The sequence below is a fragment of the Xylocopa sonorina genome, chromosome 6 (assembly GCF_050948175.1).
Source record: "Xylocopa sonorina isolate GNS202 chromosome 6, iyXylSono1_principal, whole genome shotgun sequence".
Taxonomy (NCBI): Eukaryota; Metazoa; Arthropoda; class Insecta; order Hymenoptera; family Apidae; genus Xylocopa; species Xylocopa sonorina.
Window position 1 is genome coordinate 8,087,731 of NC_135198.1, and position 15,436 is coordinate 8,103,166.

The 15,436-nt window shown below is 49.3% G+C and overlaps 1 protein-coding gene across 2 annotated transcripts in view; it reads left to right on the forward strand.

Annotated features, from left to right (window-relative positions):
• Cph (BCL11 transcription factor chronophage) overlaps nt 1-15,436 on the forward strand; it is a 32,024-nt gene that overhangs the window by 12,174 nt on the left and 4,414 nt on the right. For both annotated transcript variants that reach the window (XM_076896766.1, XM_076896765.1), the window contains exon 2: nt 7,018-7,470. In XM_076896766.1, the coding sequence (XP_076752881.1) occupies nt 7,018-7,470 (453 nt within the window). The remainder of the gene's footprint in view (nt 1-7,017; nt 7,471-15,436) is intronic.

The window sequence follows — 15,436 nt, forward strand, 5'->3', positions numbered from 1 at the left end:
CCATGGGAAGAGCGAACCCTTCCACTGTTTCGCGGTGGGTATATCTGATCGCAGGCTAGGAGGAAAAGCGGTTCCGTGACACGTGAGAAACGCCGCGTTTCCGGAGGTCTCGAGCTTTCGATGCCCTCAGATTAGATAGCGGGCCAGGAGAGGACAATGCAGACGTTGACGACAAGAAATGGCGGACTCGCGTAGGTGGACCGAGATGGAACGCTCGCTTTGCATTCGCGAACTTCAGTTTCGAGTTAATTTGGATTCATCCAGGGATTGGGATACTGTCTTCTTCTGTCTGTTTTTATTTCGCTTGGGTTTTTCGTTTCCTGATAATTGCGCGTGACGAAAGATCGCGAGCTGCGATTTCGAGTCGAATAGAAGCGATCGTAAAAATTTAGCCACGAAGGAACCACGAACTCCACTGTCCCGTCAAGTGAAACGCTTCGAACACGAGGACCGAGAGACGAAATTCCACCCACTTCCTTTTCTTTGCGCGCGGTCGAGCCGCCGTTACACCTATGACCTCGATTCCATTCGAAAACAAGTGGCCGTTAGGTCCGCTCCCGTTTCCAAACGATTTCGAGTGGCCCCCGGGTGAAAAACTAAAAGCGCCCTTAAAAAGGAAAACGATCATCGGCGGAGATATAGAAGGGAAGCTTTCTTCCATAAAAATAGGCGGGCCCAAGGAGAGCGGGGCAACAAAACGAGATTCGAACTGCAGCCTTCGACGGGGCTCGTGATCCGCGCGTACCCGAGAACGGGTCCGATTTTTTCTAAATCCACCAAAGGACCAGTGCGCTTTTTCTTCCCTTTTTTTTTTCTCTCATCGCATGGTCCACGTACGCGAGGAAAGGGTCTGGCTACGAGGCGAGCAAAAAAAAAAAAGAACACGTACAGCAACGCCATTTTGGCTCCTTTGTGGGGTGGATTCCACCCCGGTTCAGGTTAGATCCAGAGGGCCAGGGTTAAAAACTCTTCACCCCTGGAGGAAAGTCGAACGGACGAAGGGGTTTCCGGGCGAAGGACAGGAGAAAGGAAAAAGGGGTGAGAAAGAGAGGGACGGGGCGAGGGAAAGTGGGGGTTTCGTATAAAAATTGCCCCCACCATAGAAGGACGCGCCGGTAGGTCCTTTCTATTCTTTTGATATCCTGTCGTCGGGGTCCTTGGTGGGCCCTGCGCGCGGCCCCGATACTCCAGTCAGCATCCGAGCATGCGAGAAACCAGATCCATTCCGCCCTGATCCTACGATCGCGACTCGACCTTGGCTGATTAAGAGGAGCGAGCGGGCGTGGAGGACGGTCGACGATGCGCGTCCGTTCGTCGATCGCGGTCTTCTGAAACTGTGTGCACGTCGAAAGGTTGAATCGATGGTGGTACGCGAACGGAAACGCCGCATCATGGAGACTGCCGCCGCGGAGCGACGCGTAATGGCGCACAAAGGTAAACAACCGTGACTGGCCGAAGTAGGAATCGTTCGACGTCTCGTGAAAGTAGTCGAGAGCTTCTTTCGAGGAGGATGTGTGTTTCAACGCGTTACACAGATTTTGGGATAGTTTTCGACGATTTCGCGATGTCGCGATCGGATATCGGAGGGTTGTGATCGAAGGGACGACGTTGGTGGTGAGAGTGAAGGGGTTTCTGTTGTGCAGGTGGTCGTGAAATGTTGCACGATTCGTAAATTTGATAAGCGAGTAGAATTTTCTAAATGCGATGAAGGAATTTCGTTTCGTACGATATTCCAAGAAGAGTAACACCTCTCTTCTATTCTATTTTAATAAATCCTACTACCTGGGAAATATCGCATTCGTGATGCTAGATTATCGTCCCAGCGCGACACAAATTCCCGAACAACGAATATCATTTGTCGCGTTTAAATTACTTAAACAAACTGTTGATTACGATAATTATAATAATTAATCCCGAACCAACGGAATGGAGCACGACTCGATAATAATAGCTATCCAACTAGGAGCATTCGTACAACTCATTTAACCAACCTTCTAACGACGACTTAGCTGAAAGCTAATGCAAATTATTTCAAGATTAGAATCTAATGAATGCCAACTGAAATTATTCCGAGATTGGGAATCTAAGAGTCCATTCACGATTATGATCTCAATTAGAGCTTTAATGAAACAGAAGCTACGGGAAATTCCAATAGATACACTTCCTACACGATTCACAATAGTTCACAATAGCGTCGGACAGGCTGAGGCTACTTAAAATGAAAAATAATCGCGTTCGACGCGATCCAGGGATCCTAACGAAGCAACATTTTCCGAGATAACTCGAATAAGACGATGCTAACGGCTGTTACTCGAAGCAGCGAGGAAAGGGGTTGCTCGTCGCTGGCCCACGCAGCGGCACGCGTTCAGATTTCCACACGTTCGACGGCCATCGACGACGAGCTCCAAGAAACGAGGACAACGTTTGCCACGCGGAGCCTGGAAACGACGTCGATCGCGTTGGTACGCGGGTCCATTATCGAGGATACGCGCGGCTCGATATTCCTGGCGACGTGTGCCAGGAATCCATCGGTCTCCACGATCCGTCTATATTTCGCGTTTCCCGTGGATCGAGCCCAGGCACACGTACGCGCGTCCGTTGGCCCCGGCCGTGGAAGGAAATTGCCGCGACCCGATACTAATGGATAATGGAATTATTGGTTACGGTCGGGGCTCGCCCTGGGGATGATCGTAATTCAATTGCTTCGATGTGTCCTCTGGACGTTTTGACAGGACGGATGTCCTAACAAGGAAACCGCCTCGGGATATCCTCGCGTATATCTCCCTCTGTGTTGCGTCGCCGTTTTGATCCCGACGCATCGCGGAGGAAGCGCGCGGAAGAAATGTCGCTCGACCCGGTCGAAGAGATTAGAATTCTTCCGGAATTTCCTCGGATACGCTCGTGGAAAGGGTTCGCGTGGGACGTCTGCGTAAGGTGTTTTCACTTTTAACAGTTTAAGGGTGGTCGTTTGCATTGCAGTCTGTCATGGAGTGAAAGATGTAGCTGATGCCTTGAATCGTTCTTGGTTGTGAGAGTTCAGTATTTGAGCGAATCAAAATTGATGAATTTTATGGGAAAGACTGTCGATGAGATTGCTGAAAATTGAATGAAAGATAACTGAAGTCATAGTTTGACAATCTGGAGGAACTTTGCTCGATGGTTATGAATAGATACGTTCGAAGGGCGCAGTTTTGGGTGCGCTGGAACTGCGATTGAAGTTCGAATTGGGAGTAAAGTTTCTCCGTGTGTTACGAGTGGCGATCTTGCGGTTAGTTAGTTACGTGTCTGTAACGTGAACCGCGCGCTCGGTGGTGTTCCCGGGATCGAAAGGCGAAAAACTGCCAAAGCGAGAAATGAAATATGAAAGAATCGATGGGGAGGAGAGAGGATGGCTCGAGCGAAATGACTCAGAACTCAATATCGAAGATCGTGATGAGTAATCGACGCGCGGAGTAAATTTCTCGAGCGTTTCATCTAACTCGAACGACGGACGAAAGGAAATTAATGCGAAGGACTAATAAGACTCGGGACGTTTCCTGCAGTGATTCCCATACGCATCCACTACCCCCACTCGTCGATGGAAATTACGAAGTCTCTCGCAATAAGGGAGCCACGCGGTACAGCGATCGAGGCATTACAGATGTATGGGCCAATTTGTAAGCAATCCAACTTACATTCGCGGGGCAATATTGTATTTTTATGTTATCTTGCCTCGGTTATTCGCGGCAGCCTCCTGTACGACGCTACCCCTACTCGTGGCTAGCATCCTCGCTTTTTCTCTATCTGTTTACGTCCAATCGGTAATCGAGAAACATCGATTGGAAAATGGGAAAATTAGGAAGCAATTCTTCGATTCGACGTATTACGCGAATACTTTATCCGAAGCGTTCAAATATTTCACACAGAAGATTAAGTAGTCTGCTACTATTTATTAATAGCAAAATAGATAGACAAAAACGAAACAACAAGATTCCACCCCAAGGCACCCAATAACCACCCTTGCCTAACAGCACGCGCATCAACACGCAACGTCCTACGCTTTTCATCGCAGAACCAAAAAATCGCTTGACATTTCACCGCTGCCCAATTGCTCTCTGATCGTTCCTCGACTCGTTTCAGGACAAGATCCTCCGTGTCCCAGGAACAAGCCCCTCCCAAAGTCGTCCCGCGGCATTCGAATCGCGGGCTCGTGCCGATGCGGAGACGAACGCGGAACGTGCCCGGAGCGCGATGCCGCTAAATGAATAAACAGCCGACGACAGTGTACGTCAGCCGTGGTATCTCCTTCGGACCGGTTCTGCGGACAGGTTACAAGGGCGAGAGCGCGTGTGCGCACGAGGGAGATTCACCGTGGAAGAGAGCGGTCCGCGCGGACACGTGTCGGCCCCGAGTTCCTCCTTCGCGCTCACCTCAGGCGAACGCCAGAGGGGTTGCCCGGCCGTGGCCTCTTCCTCGCTCTTCCTGCGGGCTACCCGTCGCCGTAGCCACCGTGGCTCGGTCCAACATCTGCCCTCGAAAAAACAAAAGCCCATTGTCGTTAACGACCGGTCGCGCGTCTCTTGTTTCTAACCGAGCGCTTTTCAATCGTAGGCGAATAACGGACCCGGGCCAGGAGAGGTCCATTCAGGCCCTCTCCCTCGAGCTCGGTCCCGTTCCTGTTCCTGTCTCCTGCGAGCGCCTCGATCGACGATCCCGTGGCCCTCTCGTGCCGTGGTCCTCCCTTGTCAGTCTCGTCGCGCGTTGCTTGATTCGTTCAGAGCCTTGGCGTGACAAACACTTTTGGTCCGCGCGTAAAGTGTGTTTTTGGGTTGCATTTGTTGCACGTATAGCTTGCCTCTGAGTGTGTGCAGCGTTCGTCAGGCGATGCTGGTGACTGATTCAGGGACGATTAAAATCTTGCGTTCCTTCGAACGGGAAGATACGAGAGTCGAGGCGCGATTGTCTTCGCCTGGTAGCGACAGGGAATTATCTCGCTTCCTGTTGGGTTCAGGTACGAGTCCTTCCGGTAGTGGAGGGTTGCTTGGAATGTTTCTTCTCGGAGGAAAGTTCTGACAGCTCTGTTGTACGGGGATTTTCGAATGATGCTATCTAAGGGTGCTGTCGAGTGTCTGAATCCTTCTTCTTCTGTTACTTTCGTGGGCAATGATGTAGTAAATATAAATTATGCCTGCACAATGGCTTGTAGATTACGAGATACCGCGTGTTAGACCGTCGAAATAGATACGTGCACCAGTGAACGATTCCCAAGCAACGGTCTAGCAGTTCCACTCGCTGAAAAGGTCAGGGTACATGCACTGGGGTCATCGGAGCCGAGTTTGCGCGCTGGCCAGTGGTCATCCAGAGCTCCGCCCAGAAAGAATCGAACGGTGGTACGCGCGCCAACGAAAACGCGAAAAATGAACAGCGAGAACATTGAAATGCGAGTAACCACCCCTGTCGTCGATACGAGACACCTCTTTCAACCTCAAAAATTCGACCAAACTGCACGCGACAATTTGATCGTTTCTATACGAAGAGAAGAAACTGAGATCTTTTGCTGCTGGAAAAAAATTACAAGTTTGAATAGAATGAAAGAGAAAAAAGGCAAGAAGCAACAGAGAGACAATGGGTGAAACGGTAGGCAGTGGGTTTTCTTATTTCCGCGCGACCCCGCCAGCCCCATCCGGATGGATATGGATACTTGACTACGGCTAGGGAGAGATCGATGTATGAAACTCCTGCCAATCTCTATGTTAATGGGGCGAGGCATAAGCAGAGGGCAGGGAAGAGCCGCGAGGAACGCTGCCAGGAGGTCTGCTGGAGGACACTTAAAAGTGAATTGTTACGTCTGCGGCTGACCCCGGGACCTTAGACCCTCGAACCACGGTGAATTATAAGACTCGCGCCGAAGGAAATTAGATCTCTATATCAGCGGCGCTGGTTTTCCTACGGCTAACCAAATTTTACCCACCCCGCCGTCATCCGCGTCGCCAAGAAAATCGAGCTAGCGCTCGCGTCTCCACGAGGCTCGTGCGTGGAAACGATTTAATTATGAAACCTTGGGTCGCGTCTCTGCCTGGCAATATTTACGACTGCAATTACGATCGACTAATTTTTTAATGATTCTTAACGAATTCTCGAAACACGCGTTGTATCGTTGATCTCAGAGATTCGGTAACTCGTTAGCGCGACACAGTGGCCATTGAAGCGAAGATGAAATTCGAAGCAAGCGATTTAAAAGGGAAGTTGGCAATTCCACGATTTCAATTATTGCTCGAGGCACGAAACGCGAAAATTTCATTGGGAATCGATAAATCGCTGGTACGGAGTTCCGTTTCTAAAACTGAACGAGAGTATCGCGCGACGACGAGTGCGCGCGGGGATCGGTGTTTAAATTTTCAAGCAAACCGGAACGAGGCGGACGAACTGTAATTTTTCTCTTTAGGGGGTGGTGGGTTAACGCTACGGAATAAAACATCGCGGGAAATTCCTTGGGTGGTCTAGGACGCAGGTTCGAGAGAAAGGACCTCGAGTGTCCTTTTATCTAAAGTGTCTGCAGGTTTGGGCGAATTCTTAAGAGGGTCTTCTGTTTAGTTTCATAGGAACATATGTGCGACCTCCTCTTTGCGCGACGCCTAGAACTGGACACTTCGAGCTAGTTTAAGTGACGGTAAAAGAACATAGGGGAATCAACCTACAGCGACGTGTAACATAACGTAAACCACCGAACATGTGAAAGTAACAATATATTCCTACCAAATTCATGGTTTACATTATCTATAAATTCTTCGTGGTTAAAAAATCACGCACAGTTTACTTTTTCCATATATTATGCAAAGTACACTTAAAAACATCAACCTTGAATAACTTAACCAATCCAATTCGTATCGATTTATCCATACAAAATTCCTTTGAGTTTACTGGAACCTTGGTTCAAGGTAGGGGTTGCGCAAGAATTGAAAACGCGGTTCGACCGTGAAACTTCTCTCGAGGGCCGTGGCAGGGAATCTAAAGAAGCAACGTTTTTCGAACTTGCAGCGGAAACCTCGCAAGGCACCACATCCCCAGACACCGTCCAATGCGGGGGCTGCAGGGTGTCCTACCCCCTTGGCGAGATCGTGCGTTTCATCGAGCACAAGGTGAACCACTGTCGCAGCACGCTGCAGGGCTGCCACAGCCCGCCAGCGACCGCGGCGCCGGAAGACTCCGATCCGGAGGACGCGCTCGCCCTGAAGGCCGTCGACCAGGACTCGAAGCTGAACTCGGTACCCAGCATATCCGCGCCCATCAACAAGAGGGGCGGCGGCAGGCTCGAGAGTCCGCCGACGCCGCAAGGCTCTGGTCCGGACGCTGGTAGCCCGATCGAGCTGAAAGCCAGCGCCAGCTCGACACCCAAAAGGCGGACGGAGGCCTCCGACGAAGACAAGGAGGACCTGCCCAAGAAACCCAAGACCGAGTCCGTCGACGCGGACACGAACACGGTCAATTCCGGTGAGTACACCACCGCATTTATAACTTTTTAATTTGCTTGCGAGCAATTTTGCGATCAATCGTGAGAGTATTCTTTGGTCATCGTGCGTTTGAAAGAGTAACGAGTAACGAATTGTTCGAATTTCGAGGGGATGAAACGGTAGCTTCGTGAGTCGAGGATCTATCGCACCTATTTTCTACTTATCTTTTGTTCTATTCGGAGGAATTGTGATTTGTGTGAGATAGTTTGTAGTTTGGATATACGTGCGTGGAAATGAATGTTTAATTGGTCACTTGAGTCTACAAATTTCGTGAAAACGCTCCGCGACACTTCGTTTCGACGTCACAATCGAAACCACCGGTGGTACTTCTGACGCGAGCTGACGTCGGCTCGCGATATCGAGCAGACCGGAACGCGACTCGCCGATTCACGTGTTACCAAAGGATGCCACTTGATGTTTTGACATATCCCGCTTTGAGTTCTACGCTGGGTCTGTCGAGTCAAGGTAGCTTCTATAAATAAAACGAGCGTGTTCCGGCAACAAATGCTCGCCGCAACTTTCATACTCGGCGCAGCTTTCAAACCAGCACTTTCAATGGGCCACGCGGACAACAAACAATCGCGAGTTCTAATTAATAGTATAATTAACTCAACGAGATAATACGATTTCCTATTTAACGGGCAAACAATTCCATTAATTCGAATTGTCGATTGCGCGCGGAATAAAATTGCGACTATTAGATGCTTGTTGGTTCGACGACTAAAAAAATTGTGTCATTTTATTTCACTGACTGTATTATCGTCGCGATCCATCGCTCCGTCACTCGTCGATTGTTAGTTAAAATTACGGACACATTTTATAACTGGAGGCGCGCGTTCGCAACGGTCGCAGCCTTCCAAAATCGAGCCGACAGCCCGCTGTCAACCGTCGAACGGTCGATCCGTCATCTGCGCGGCGAAATTTTTGGTTTCGGATTCGCCGGTCGAGGGGGCGAGAAATAAAGAGAAAAAGGGAGTTTTAAAGTACAGTTACGGGCTGCCATGTGATGTCGATCGTGGTTCAACGAGCACGGACAATGCCGCGGTAGATTCGATTTTTGAATTTAAAGAGCCCGCTCGGGGATTGGGGTGAACCTGCCCCCATAGTATCGCCTGCACCCCCAACGCACCTCCCCCCGCTCTCCCGACCCTCCCGTGACCCTTTTTTATCGGAGACCGCATTGTCGAAAGGTTTAACGCGCGAATGTCCCTGCTGGTTTTCGATCGTTGTCCACGCGATGGAAAGTCGCGTAATTAATTTTATTTTCGCGTCTACTACTCCGACCAGTTCGCCAAGTGTTCGCACGAGAGTCTGAGTGTCTGAAAATTAGAAGGGGTAGCGTTTGAAATTTTCTCTCGTTCCAAGAAAGCTACTGATCTTATTATAGTATTTAGAAAAGTGACGTTTATTTGTTTTTTCTTTTTTATTACTTTTATGGGGAAATATATATTTGAGACGAGCTGCGCGATCGCATTGAAGTTTGAACGCGAGATACAACGGGCAGCCGCGCCCGTAGCCTCTGACATGAAAAATGTACGCGGTCGAGGACCCAGCGCGGCGATAATATGAAAGGGATGGCTTTAATTTCGCACCCACTCGCGGACGGATCGGCACCAGGATCGCGGCGGTTTACTCCGATTAACTTCAAAGACGCGGCGACGGCCTCGAACGAAATTCATGCGGCCCGACGCCCTTGATGAAGTGAAAGCACGGCCTTTGAGATTCTTAACGCGGTGCTTACCTGTGCAAATTGACGCGGACGCCTGTTTTGCATCGCGCGGGAAAAAGCGAGAAAGAAGGGCGACGGACGACAGACGAGGAGAGCCGTGCGATCCTCGATGAGAATCACTGGCCGCGCCTCTCTCTCTTCCCTTTCTTACAATTACCCGCGTTCTCGCCTTCGTAAATATTATCACGTCCATTAGAATGATCCGGCGTTCCTTAAGAATCGCTCGGTCTTAATTGCGCCCTGCTCGAAGGCCGCGATTACAACAATGTCCCGCGTCGTCCATTTTATTGCCGATCGAACGAACTTTTACTCGTTTTTCACTCGATACGATAAGTCTCGCTCGCAAGAAACAGCCAGACGGAATCTCTACTTAATAATTATTCCGCGAACAGTTAGGCCAATTATCGCTAATGTATTTACCCCTACGATTCAGCACCTACGAAGAAGAAAAACAATTACCAGCTACGCTGAGAATTTTTCACCCCACTGATACAATTATCCAGTACCTGTTCGAGGAATTTTTTCAACACACGCTCGTGCACGCACTCGTGAAACAGCAAAACGTTATTAATTACCCCTAGGATGTAACGACTATTTACTATTCAACAGTACAAGGCATTGAATTGCATCTGATTCTTTCCCCCATGCTCAGATTCCACTGATAATTCCACCAGCTCTCGTAAACGCAGTCGAATAGCGAATTACCCTCATACGCGTTTCTGAAACATTAATTATTCTTCGAGAACGCAAGTAACCGCGCGAGGAGCACGCGAGAGAATCGTTAAATATAAAAAAGAAATCCCTCCAAGTTTGCTTAAATTAATACGTTTGTCGAACCCCTTGCGCGCCTCGTAAAGCTCGAAGCTTTTTCACGCTCGAGTCGATCCGTGGCGGCGATCGGAACCGCAGAATACGCGGTGGCCGAGTGATTAATGCAAACGATCATAATTACGCAACAGCCTGTTGACCCACCGTAGCTGGAGCGTACCGGTGTCTCTTTAAAATTTCATCACGGTCCGTGAAACTCGTTGGAGGCGAGCCCCCTTTCCGGTAGCCGTTCGAGGAGAGTTAACCCCATCTACGGGGGTACGAGGCGAGAGAGAGAGAGAGAGAGAGAGAGAGAGAGAGAGAGAGAGAGAGAGAGAGAAAGCTCGCTGGTGCTCATCCCCCGATGCGGCAGTTCGCCAGTCTGGCTTGTTCCACGGATAAGCCCCTTTCGTCGCCTTTTTTGTCCCGCTCTCGCTTTTTTGTCATCGACCGGCCACGTCCAAAGGCCCAATTAGAATCGTCCCATTGTTTGGCCACGTGGTGCGCACGAGCCGCCGCTGCCACGAGCACGCACGCGAACCACCAACGGGGTTGGTAACTATGCCCACCGTTGGCTGGGATCGGGTTGTATCTGTTCCAGTGTCGTCGCACGTTGGCCAGGTAAGGCAGCCGCGGATTCGAGACGATCGACACGCACCACGGAGCGGAAACGAGATCGACGATCCGCCCTTTTATTCGACTTTACGGACGCCACTTTCGCTCCTTCGCGAATCTGCCATCTGCCTTTCTTCTGGGATCAGGATCGCGATCCTGTGGTTTTGTGTTTCGACTTCGACGAGGGTGTGATTCGATTTGCTCTGAGAGCTTTTAATCAATGGATTTTTTAATATTCGAAAATGTAATTATTGACGGGGAGCATGGAACAACGTCAAGTTTTAACTGCAGAAACTTGGATGCACAGAAACGCATAGGCTTGAACTTCTCATTTACGAGGGTAGATTGGAGCGTTCGCGGTCCAAGTGCATATTTGTACAGCTTGTCTGGCTGCGATCTCTTTGCGTAGTCTGATCTACTTACACAATCACGGGTAGAGCCATGAAATTCAGTACATCGGTATACAAGCGACAACATGGTAGACTGCGAGCATTGGAAGCATCCAACGGAACCATTCTGTACTTGGACCTCTCGCGTTACTTATCAAATTGATCCGGTCAAAATCGAGCTCAATCTGAAACTTTCGATACGTCGTCTGAAACGACTTTCGTCCCTCTCGCGAAGCTAATAGCGACGCGATACGTAGAAACGTAAACGCGTCCTCGTATAAGTGAGTCGTAAACCGTTCCATCGTGGCTGTATAAAGGACAGGGACGAGAGAAGATCGAGAGTGACGTTAGAGGGAAAAACGGAGGCCTGCGAAAGGGGCGAAAGCGGTGGAGCCCAGACAAGAAGCGATAATCCGTCGAAATTGACACCAGCGTTCCCCGTGAGATGCAGATTTGATCTATCTGTCACGTTTGTCCGGAATATTAATTCTCCTTTCGCGGCCGACCGTTTTCCACCGTGATTCTTTATGCCACGCGATCCCTTCCTGAACCTTCCCTCGCCTCCTTTTTCCCACTTTTTTCTAGCAACCCCGTCACCCTCGTGCCCAGCCACCTCTCGTCTTCGTCGACCGCCCGAGGCGCCGCGAGAATTGCTTGCGAATTGGTTGTATCTCAGGGTTTCGAGCTCCTGCAGCCCCGTACGCGTCCTCCTCGCCCCGCGAGGAAGGAAGTCAACGAGGACGACATAAAAGTGATACAGTGGAGCGGCCGGCGGTGCCAATACGCGAGACAGTCGCCGTTTCTTACGCCCTTCGTTCTTCCTGGCGACATTTTTTTCCACCACGCGAGCTTTTCTGCTCTCGACCAATTGCAGGTGCTCGTTTTCTCTTCGAAAATATTCCTTGTATTCGTTGTTCGTTATTTCTCTCTTTGAAACTTTCAACAAGAAATACTCCTTCAACTCTGCTTACGGTAAAAGAGAAACAGTTTCTTCTTTAGCGTGTGCCTTTGTATATCGTCCCAAGAATGCGTTTTCCAATTACAATTCCCCAAGCACTGGTGGAACGACGCAAAGACAAGTTTCATTTTTCAACCCCATCTCAGGCGGGCGTCGTAACTTCTCTTTTAATTTTCTTGAGCGAGGACACGCGACTTCATTTGTCTTCTTCTTGCCGATGGAAGAGCAACGAGGACAATTAAAGTGTCAACCGGAGGCGGGCAAGAAACCAGCGACGTTTCAATATGCCAACCCCGCGAAGCGTTCCGCGAGTGCCAAGAGAAACGCGTCCTCTCCTCTTCTCGAGCGTTTCCTTGTTGAACGGGCGCGGGACGAAGTCGGGACCAGACTTGAACGCAATAAGGCGCGAAGCATCCGCGAAACAGCGGGTGGGAAAAGAGCAATATTTTTGGCACGCGTGAAGCTTCAGAAATGTTGTTGCTCCAAGCAGAAGAACAGGCTGGTACACTCGCCTGGTGGTTCTCTTCTTTCGGTTCGCACGCGAGACGGTTCGGTTAATGGGCGCCGTGGTCCTCGAGCGACGTTTGCGGTTGGACAGGCGAACAAGGGTGACCACGGGGAATGCGGTGCAAAAATCGCGACCGTGTGCGAGGCGTTTATTTTTAGAGACATATGCTTGCTATTTATGAGGAATTTACCGTGCAAAGTGTTACAGTGTTAACATTCGATGTTTCGATAAGGAAGCTTGCGTTTGAAATTTGTTGCACCCTCTGGCAATGCAGTTTCGATGATTGCTTACACTCGTTCGTCGTTGGTAGTTTCAGTTTTTGTTAATTAATCGACAATGCTACCTACTGTGTATTGTACCATGTAAAAAAACGTACGTTCTGCTCGTCGATAAAAGAATAAAAGCGAGATTGTCCAGTAGATTTGTTTAGAGCGGGTTGAATCGGTCACTCTCCGTCGAATGTGCATAATCTGATCCCTGATTAAAATCGCCCACAATCTATCTACCTGGATAGGACGCGCAGTCCCTTTTAAGTGCAACCCTTGTACGTAGGACAAAGTGCATACGCCGCATACGTTGGCCAATCGATATTTTAATATTGTCACACGCCATCCGGGATTAAAGGCCTTTGTCGCGTATACGTGCAGACGCGTGCACGCGTGTGCGCGCGCGCCACGGTCACGTCCAGGCAGATGCGCGCCGGTTGAAAAGCGGAAAGATTTCACCGGCGCGAAACGGTGCCGGTTTTAATAAATTTTCAGCCCGCCGCCGGGGACAATCGCCGTTGGACGATCGATAACCGCCGCAATTAACGGTTCATAATGAATAAATCCTCGAAATAGTTGTCGCTCGATAATCAGATTTGTTATTAATGCGCCTGGAGGGTCTGGAAATGTCCGGCTAAGCGTGCACATCCGAGCGAGCTGATCTCTCCGCATCGAGGCAGAATCGGGTTCCGATTCGGTGAAAGGATTGATCCCTGACAATCTCGCGAGATGTGAGAAGTCCAATAGCTTCTGGGACGTAAAATCTGTCTATTTTTACGGTTATTTGATTATTTGAATAATTAAGAACCGTCCTCCATGGGAAAAATCTTGCTTAAAAATAAAAGAAGCCGAGAAGAAGGTGCGTCTATGAAACGTGCGTCGAAATAGGCGCATTTGGAAAATTATTTTGCGGAAACTACCCCCCTCGGATAGAGGGTGGCAAGGTCTCGTGTGAAATCTTCCGTGAAAGGGTTGAAAGGAAGTATTCGTAGGATGACCAGGGCCTGGCTCGTCGTTAAACAATGGCATTCCGAACGATTTGCCCGTAAACGTCACGTGGGCCAATTTCTCGGGCAATTTCTGAGGAAAATCGCCCGGTCACTATCGCGAGCACCGGAGGACCGCGATTCGTCTACGGCCAGGCCGTACAGTTCGTTTGATCCTGTGATACCCCTGTCGAATTCAGCTATTGTCGTCGAGCCAGATATCGAGCATCCTGAACGAGCCAAAAAATTCCTTTACGAACATTCGATCGCGCATTCTTCAGTATTTTGGAAGTTAAATTTCTTACATTAATTAAGATTATGAAATAGAAGATATACCCTAGGTAGTTTTAGGGGGTGAAAACTTTCTTCGATAGTGTTCGCGAACGTACGAATTTGTCGGTATTAAATCTCGTACAGCAGAAGCAATTTTAAAATATAAATTTCGACAATGATTCCCGTAGCCTCGTTCGTTTTTCGTCGAACGCCATTCGATGCGCGAGCGGAACTCTATAAATCATGATCGACGCCGCGACGCTATCGGGGTCGCATCTTCCCGCAAGGGCGAACGGCGTCTCTCCCGCGTGGAGTGGGAAAATCGTGAAAATCTAAAGAAATAATCCTAACGGATGGCCGGCCGCGACGTTTGCATATGAAAAGCGTTTCGCCCGCGAATCGATACACCTTTATTGTGCTCGAGCACTTGCTTATCTCTCGCGACGTCCCCTTCTTCCGTGGCTCGAGGGAGCCCCGCCAATATTTCTCGACTTCCGGCCGAACAAAGGCGGCTCTCGAGGGCCGTCGCGTGAAACAATATGCCAAATTTTCACGGTTTGCCACTCGATGACCCCTCATTTGTACCGTGACTCGGCCTTTCCCTCGCTTTCTAATTCTTTTTCGGCGCCACGGTCGAATTCGTACTCGAGGCGGCTCCTCGAATCGATGACTCGCTGGAAATTCAGTGGTTTTCCGTCCTGTCTTCTTAAAACGACCCGTGAGTCGCGTAGATCCTTTGTTCAACCGTTTTTCTTTAGCAACGTGAACTAATTTTAATTCGATTTTTAATATTGCACCACCGACGCTTAAAATAAATGGACATTTTTATTCGATAACAATTTAATGCTTCGATATCTCGGGGTGTCTGGTGGTTGACGCTGACGATTAAATATGAAACATTTTTCCGCGGTACGTTTATGAATCCTTTACTCGCAGCTCGAGTCGAGACGTGCTTATTTTTATTACATTATTGTTTATTTTTCTGTTCCAACTATACCTTGGTATTAAGTCTTAATGTTTCGCCATTGAACATGATATCGTTACGCTACAAGTTTCGATGTCTCTCCAAAATTTTCCAATCGAGAAACAGTTTATTCCGTACGACAGGGATGAGCGAAATATTTTTCACCACTTTTCATCCCCTCGAGTATAATAGAAATCAGCGCGAGCATATTTCAAGCCGACGTATCGTTCTGCACGCGGAACGAGGTTATCCGCGAAGGATCAAGGAATTTCCCTCCTTCATTCCGCGAGCGTTCCTCTCGCCGCGGCGCGTAAACGCAAGCGTAATCGTGGTGAAAGGTCAGCTAGGCGGGGAAGAAAAATCTGTCGCCCACCGACAGTCTCGTTATTCTACTTAGCACCTTGTTACACGCGGCGATATGTGTTCCATTGTGTATTGTCGCGCGGTGTAT